Source organism: Centruroides vittatus, unplaced genomic scaffold (genome assembly GCF_030686945.1).
Source record: "Centruroides vittatus isolate TY-2023 unplaced genomic scaffold, ASM3068694v2 contig_803, whole genome shotgun sequence".
Lineage (NCBI taxonomy): Eukaryota > Metazoa > Arthropoda > Arachnida > Scorpiones > Buthidae > Centruroides > Centruroides vittatus.
In genome coordinates, this window is record NW_027122521.1 from 49,271 (window position 1) to 56,909 (window position 7,639).

General features: G+C 28.4%; 1 protein-coding gene across 1 annotated transcript; it reads right to left on the minus strand.

The window, feature by feature from the left end:
• Positions 1-3,929: 3,929 nt before the first annotated feature.
• LOC136982056 (uncharacterized protein MAL8P1.12-like) lies at positions 3,930-5,894 on the minus strand. Its single transcript, XM_067278490.1, has one exon. The coding sequence runs from the start codon at positions 5,892-5,894 to the stop codon at positions 3,930-3,932; it is 1,965 nt and encodes a 654-aa protein (XP_067134591.1).
• Positions 5,895-7,639: the final 1,745 nt, after the last annotated feature.

Below are 7,639 nucleotides of genomic sequence, written 5' to 3' on the forward strand. Positions count from 1 at the left end.
TTTTCCAGAAACAAGTTTTAAATGCAAAAGAATAATAATCATTGTCGAAATCGAATTTATCATCAATTTAGAACTGCTCATTATCATTAAAGTATAAGAGAAATAGCGAAATTTAATTACGATTAGATGTTTCATTTTATTATTTTTCTTTAACTACATAAAATATTCAGAATTAAATGTTATTTTTATTGAGAAAAATTGAACATGAATATTAAATATTAATTTTAATAATGAATACCATTTTTTTATTTTTCTATGAATCATTTCATTTTTAACATAAATACAATTCAGAAAATGAGATAAAAATTTGTATTAAATATAAATAAAAATCTCACCTATTGGATTCATCTTTAATATCTTCAAGCTCATCTATCTCATCAATAGATGCAAAATGATTTTTCGATTTATCGCAACAAAACAGAACATCGTTTTTATTATCCTGTTGCAAATTAGAATCGATGTCGTTGAAACAATCTTCAGTAAAATCACGAACTGCTTTCAAATAACCCGTTTCTTGGTGACTTTGCAATTCCCAACTGAAGAAACAATCCCAATCATCATATCTTTGTAATTTCGTACTAGCAGCAGGAGGATCCAATTGCTCCTCACATAATAACTCTGAATTTCTAGAAACAATAATAGAAAATGAGATCAAATACGTATTAATGACGTATATACGTAAGATTTTTATATTTATTCTTACCTGTTCAGATAATTGTCGACAGCTTGCAGCTTAACTTTCTGAGGACGCGATACTCTATGATCTTCGCACTCGTCGCAACGAAAATAAACATTCTTCTCATCATCCTGTTGCGAATTCAAATTGGTGTAGCCAAAATAATCCTCAGCAAGATCCTGCACAATTTCCATATAATTTGTTTCTCCATAACTTTCCAATTCCCAACTGGAGAAACCATCTTCATCATCGTAATCTGTTTGGGAATTAATGCTGAGATACGGAGGATCAAGTCGTTCCTTACGCAACACCAAGTCAAGATCTCTATTCACATGTATATCTGCATTTTCTTTAAATTTCTCCATTTTGCAATCTGAATTTAAAAAATACTTGTGAGTCGTTTAGGTCTTAGTGTCAAGCGAATATTTTTTAACAGATTTATGGTCATTATTATTTACTTTGGCCATCGAAATAAAATATATTCTATTTCAAATTAGTTTATAATATGGAAATTTATTTTAACATTAATTTCTTATTCTAGTTCTTTGCTGTTACTCAAGTATAAGAACTTTATAAATACTGACAACAAATTTCTAGATCGGTAATTCTATTTTTATATAAATATTTGAACAGAATATTTTCTACTCTGTCAAAATATTACTCACGTTGCTCTCCAACCCAATATTTTTCAAGAAATCACAGCACAACTTTTTAAATACGTCTCTTCGCCTTGAAAATTTCTACTCAACAAAGAAATGCTAACAATGGAAAATCTATTGTTGCCTACATTTTTGCGTTTTCGCGTGATGTTTAACTTGAGATAGTAAAAATACATGAAATATTTGAAAAATATCCTGTGTACATTTATTCATTTCTGTTACAACGATGTTTATTACAAACGAGTACTGTACAGTACATTAATTGCTGGGCATTAGAAAAAAGTAATATGTATAAACTGTACAGTATATAAATATGATATTATTAATGCATTAGCACACATTTTATATTCATAAACAAGTTTCGCTTTTTGTCTTCTGTGTTTTGCATCAGTTTAAAAAATGTTTAATTTGAAATTTAAATAAAATTTCGAACAAAAATTTTAAACTGGAAACTAATTTTATAGCGACATTTGGCTAATTATTTAATTAAAATATAATGGCAAATATTGTCAAAAAAGAAATTTAAACAAATTTTGGAAGTAAAGTCAGTGCTTAACGCACAATTCTGATTTACGGTCTGTTTTGACGTCACCTAATCACTTGATGGAACGAAGATGGCGAGTCGTAATTCCCAGCATCTTATTCTGTTTTCAACATTATCATCATCGCCGAATTAAAAAATGAGTGAAACAGAAGGCACAGAATCAAATTATTATAAACAAAATTTGTCTCAAGAATGTCGATATGATAACTGTAAAATCACTAAAAATACAGGCGGTGTTATTTTATCTGTTGAGTGCAATGCAATCAATATTCACTGTGCGATTAAAGTGCATAACTCTTAATATATTTTAGCCTAAATTTTTTCTGTTTTTTAAGTAATGTGTAAATATTTAGGATTGACTAAACATTTTCTGGAAAAAACATTTGATGAATGGCGTGTTGATTCAACATATTAAACATTGAAAAATAAAAAATACATTTATAAAACTGCATTTCGTTGTCAGCATGGGTATTTTCTTTGCAAACTTAGAGTTAACAGTCACAGAAAAGTTAAAAGTTCAAACTGCCTAGCAGTATTGAAGATACACAGGTATGCATTTACTTATAGTGTATGAAATTTATGTTTATATTTTATAATGTTGTATTTCTACTGTATTTTCAATATGATTTCGTCAAATTATGATATGGGTTGTCCAAAAACACTAAAAGTTTTAACGAATTTGCAAATTTATGCGATTGGCTCAAATGCAGCTTCTCATAAGTATCGTGATGCTAGTACAAGCTTAACTATAACTTCACAAGAATAGGTTTAGAAAATATTTTGCTTTCTTACGATTTGACCCATCATTGTTATTTTTTTGAAAAATATTTGTATTTTTATGATAGAAAATACAAACTTTTTTACCACTATCCCAGGAAAGAACTCCACGAAACGTAAAGAAACGAGTTGGAAGTGAAGAAAATGTTATAGGTGAGACAAGGGTGAGACACTCATTCTGTCATATATTAGTGCCGAAAAAAAAATTAATGTTCAGGAAGGAATTAAACTTTTATTAAAACTACAAGCTTACTTAAATATAATGCTCAATATTGTCAAGAAAGAAATTTTAAGAAATTTTGGAAATAAAGTGAGTGCTTACCGCATAATTCTATTTTACGGTCTCTTATGACGTCACCGAATCACTTGTTGGAACGAAGATGGCGGGTCGTAATTTCTAGGAGCGTATTCTGTTGTCAATTATATCATTATAGCCGAGTTAAAAATAAGTGAAATAAATAGCACAGACTTAAATCATTATAAAGAAAATTTGTCTGAAGAATATGAATATGATAACTGTTAATTAACTGAAAATACAAGTGGTCATATTTGATCCTTTAAATGAAATTCATTAAATAATGATTCTTCAATCAAGGTAGAGTACTCTTACTGTATTTCATCCTAAATTTTTTTTTTTTTTTTTTTTTTATGAATGTGCAAATATTTAGGATCGGCTAAAGCATTTATCTGAAAGAACACTTGTTGAATGGCGTGTTTATTCAATTTGTATATCTAAACAGATAAACAGTACCTTTCTATGGTAGATCGCTTATATGTTGCGACATGCCAAAGAAAAATACTGTACCTCTAGTACAATATAATATAATAGAATAATGCAATATTTTCATATTTATCGAAATCACAGATTTGTTTTTACAACAGATTAAAAATTTTTATAATTTAGGTATTCTTGAAACCGTGTTTTCTTATATGTTGAGACATCAAACACAAGACCGTGTTATTTATTAAACACTTGGCACTTTTCCACTTCTATTAGTTGAAATTGTAAAATTTCTTTTAAAATATATAAACATACAGGCTTATTTTATACATATTGGTATATTAAACATATTCGGTATCTTACTTTTCATAAAGCAATAAACGTTTGGACCTGATGTTAACTAAAAAACTCACTTTTCGTCTAGTACTGGCTCATTATTATGCAGTTGTTTGTTGACCATTTGCATATTCTGCTGGTTATGACGATCTGAATTTACATAATTAACTGTATAGCCAAAAGTAGCCAAGTTAGGCTGGATCTGTTGCTTATTTTTTATATGATTATAATATTCTTAACCAATTCTTTGTTTATATTTATGCTTAAATTTTTATTTATAGAATTACTGGATTTTATGATGGCCACGCTCTCTTTAAATTTTCTATTATAAGCGTATTTTTCTTTATATAAAATTTTTGTACCATCTTGATCTATATTACAATTATTAAGTAGGCAATGATCATGAAAAACAGAGTTTACTCGATTGTATCTTAAGTCGGCGACGTGTTCCTTTAATCTGATATTTAACTTACGTTTCGTTTCTCCAATATAAATACTCTTATTCTTACAAGTACACGGAATTTCGTAAACGACATTCTTTGTTTCTTTCGCTTCTGTTCTAGTTTGCTGTATACTCTTTTTATTTTTTAGCCGGGATTTAAGTTTCTCATATTTAGGTGCGAGTTTTATGTCTACCTTTCTTAATTCTTTATTAATTTCTTCATATAATCCTTTTACATATGGAAAACTAATATATCTTATTCCTGAGCCTTGTTTTTCTATTCTTTGTTTGTCGTTTCTATTTGTTTTATCATTTATTTCTTTTTCCCATTTTGTAATTATATAGTTTGGGTATCCATTTAATACAAATTTATTTTTTAATTCTTTTATATATTTAGACATATTACTTAACTTACTGGTTCTATTTTTAATTTTTTCATATTCCATTGCAAAGACGTTATATTTGATATATAAAGGTATATTAGAGTTATATTTAATAGTCGTACTGATAGTGCAAGGCTTTTTAAAAGGTTCAAATTCGATACTATTTCTATTCCTTGTAATCCTAACGTCCAAGTAGTTAATGCTATTATTAATACTGTCTTCTTCTTCTGTTTTAAACTGAATTCGTTTATTTAAATTATTTATAAGGACTTCTATCTGGTTGATTGTAATTTCAGAAGTATTGTACATAATCAGAATATCGTCAACATATCGCTTGTAAAATTTTATACCTTGAATTTTATTAATTATTTCATCTATATCAATCATTACTAATTCAGCAAGTTTAGGTCCTATAACTGATCCCATACTAATACCTTCATTTTGGGTGTAATAATTACCTTCTATTTCAAAGTAATTACTCATGTACGAAAACTCTATTAGTTGGGTGATCTCTGGTGTTATGTTAAGTTTTTTTAATTTTTCTTCAATTATGTCCCATGTTATGGAGGGATACATTTCAATTATGTCTAAACTAGCCATTTTAAAAGTGCTTTCTATCTTCATATCTTTTAGATCTGTTAAAAGCTCATCAGTATTAGATATGGCAAAATTAGAATTTTGGTAAGACTTAAGTTCTTGCTTTAGAAATTTTTCAAGATTATATAACGTTGAATATTTGAAGTCCACTATGGGTCGAACCTGTTCGCCATCTTTGTGAGTCTTAAGTTGAATATTAATTTTTGGTGTGCGATCATTCTGATCGTTTAGGATAAATTCTTTTTCAGCTTTTGTTAATTTATTCATTTTATGTAATCTTGTGACTCTACTTTTTAGCTCTTTATATATAATATCTTTTGGGTCTATCGGGAGTTGCCTAAACTGTTTACCTTCGACTAATTCACATTTCTTATTTTTTACCCAATCAGCATATACAATAATAACTTGTTTCGATTTATCTGCTTTAATTATCTCTAGTCCATTATCAACCAGGAATGTTTGTACTTTGCTAATGTTATTTTTATATTTATAATAATTTTTGTCTTTTATAACAGTTTTGCTTTTTTCTTTTGTTATGTATTTCTTAATTTTGCTACTAAGACTTGATTTAATAAGTTGCGATTCTGGCTCAGGAAGGTTGTTACATACTCGATCTAAGTCTGGTATAATATCAAGAACTTCCCATCTATTGGGGCCACTAAAGTCCAGGCCTGCACGAATTGTTTCAAGGATGTCCTCAGGAATTTTAACCTGTGATTTGTTTTTTACTAGAGATTCTTTCCATGCGCTAATCTCCATGTTGGGCGGATACTGAAATCGTTTTACTAATTTCTCATGTTTATTGGCTTCGTAATCGCTTAAATTTATAATCGGGTCGATCCTTTTGTTTGAGTATTTCGAATTTTTGTCGTTTGATTTTTTAAAATTGCGCTTTAATCTCTAAGCTTTTTTAAAATTGCGCTTTATCTTCTAAGCTTTATATATTTATACTTTATGGCCGATCTTAGTATTTTCAAATTAAAATAGTTCCTATCCCTTGTCGGGATTACTTTAGCGATGGACTTAGGAAGGGAAAGTGTTTTAAGTGTTCTCTTTTCCCTTAGGTGTGTTTTTAAGTAGTTTATATCGATAATTATTTTATTAATCTCACCTTGCGTCCTGTCGATGTGCGTAGTATCCATTTTGTTAAGCTGTACGTGTGAATTTTCTCTTTCTCGATGGAATTTGCCGTTTCTATGACAAAAATTTTTATAATTTAGGTATTCTTGAAACCGTGTTTTCTTATATGTTGAGCATCAAACACAAGACCGTGTTATTTATTAAACACTTTGCACTTTTCCACTTCTATTAGTTGAAATTGTAAAATTTCTTTTAAAATATATAAACATACAGGCTTATTTTATACATATTGGTATATTAAACATATTCGGTATCTTACTTTAAATAAATGATAAAACAAATAGAAACGACAAACAAAGAATAGAAAAACAAGGCTCAGGAATAAGATATATTAGTTTTCCATATGTAAAAGGATTATATGAAGAAATTAATAAAGAATTAAGAAAGGTAGACATAAAACTCGCACCTAAATATGAGAAACTTAAATCCCGGCTAAAAAATAAAAAGAGTATACAGCAAACTAGAACAGAAGCAAAAGAAACAAAGAATGTCGTTTACGAAATTCCGTGTACTTGTAAGAATAAGAGTATTTATATTGGAGAAACGAAACGTAAGTTAAATATCAGATTAAAGGAACACGTCGCCGACTTAAGATACAATCGAGTAAACTCTGTTTTTCATGATCATTGCCTACTTAATAATTGTAATATAGATCAAGATGGTACAAAAATTTTATATAAAGAAAAATACGCTTATAATAGAAAATTTAAAGAGAGCGTGGCCATCATAAAATCCAGTAATTCTATAAATAAAAATTTAAGCATAAATATAAACAAAGAATTGGTTAAGAATATTATAATCATATAAAAAATAAGCAACAGATCCAGCCTAACTTGGCTACTTTTGGCTATACAGTTAATTATGTAAATTCAGATCGTCATAACCAGCAGAATATGCAAATGGTCAACAAACAACTGCATAATAATGAGCCAGTACTAGACGAAAAGTGAGTTTTTTAGTTAACATCAGGTCCAAACGTTTATTGCTTTATGAAAAGTAAGATACCGAATATGTTTAATATACCAATATGTATAAAATAAGCCTGTAGGTTTATATATTTTAAAAGAAATTTTACAATTTCAACTAATAGAAGTGGAAAAGTGCCAAGTGTTTAATAAATAACACGGTCTTGTGTTTGATGTCTCAACATATAAGAAAACACGGTTTCAAGAATACGTAAATTATAAAAATTTTTATCTGTTGTAAAAACAAATCTGTGATTTCGATAAATATGAAAATATTGCATTATTCTATTATATTATATTGTACTAGAGGTACAGTATTTTTCTTTGGCATGTCGCAACATATAAGCGATCTACCATAGAAAGGTACTGTTTATCTGTTTAGATATACAAATTGAATAA

Bases quoted from the DNA above. Each gene is read 5' to 3' on its own strand.
- LOC136982056 (XM_067278490.1), bottom strand. From the start codon at position 5,894: ATGGAGATTAGCGCATGGAAAGAATCTCTAGTAAAAAACAAATCACAG.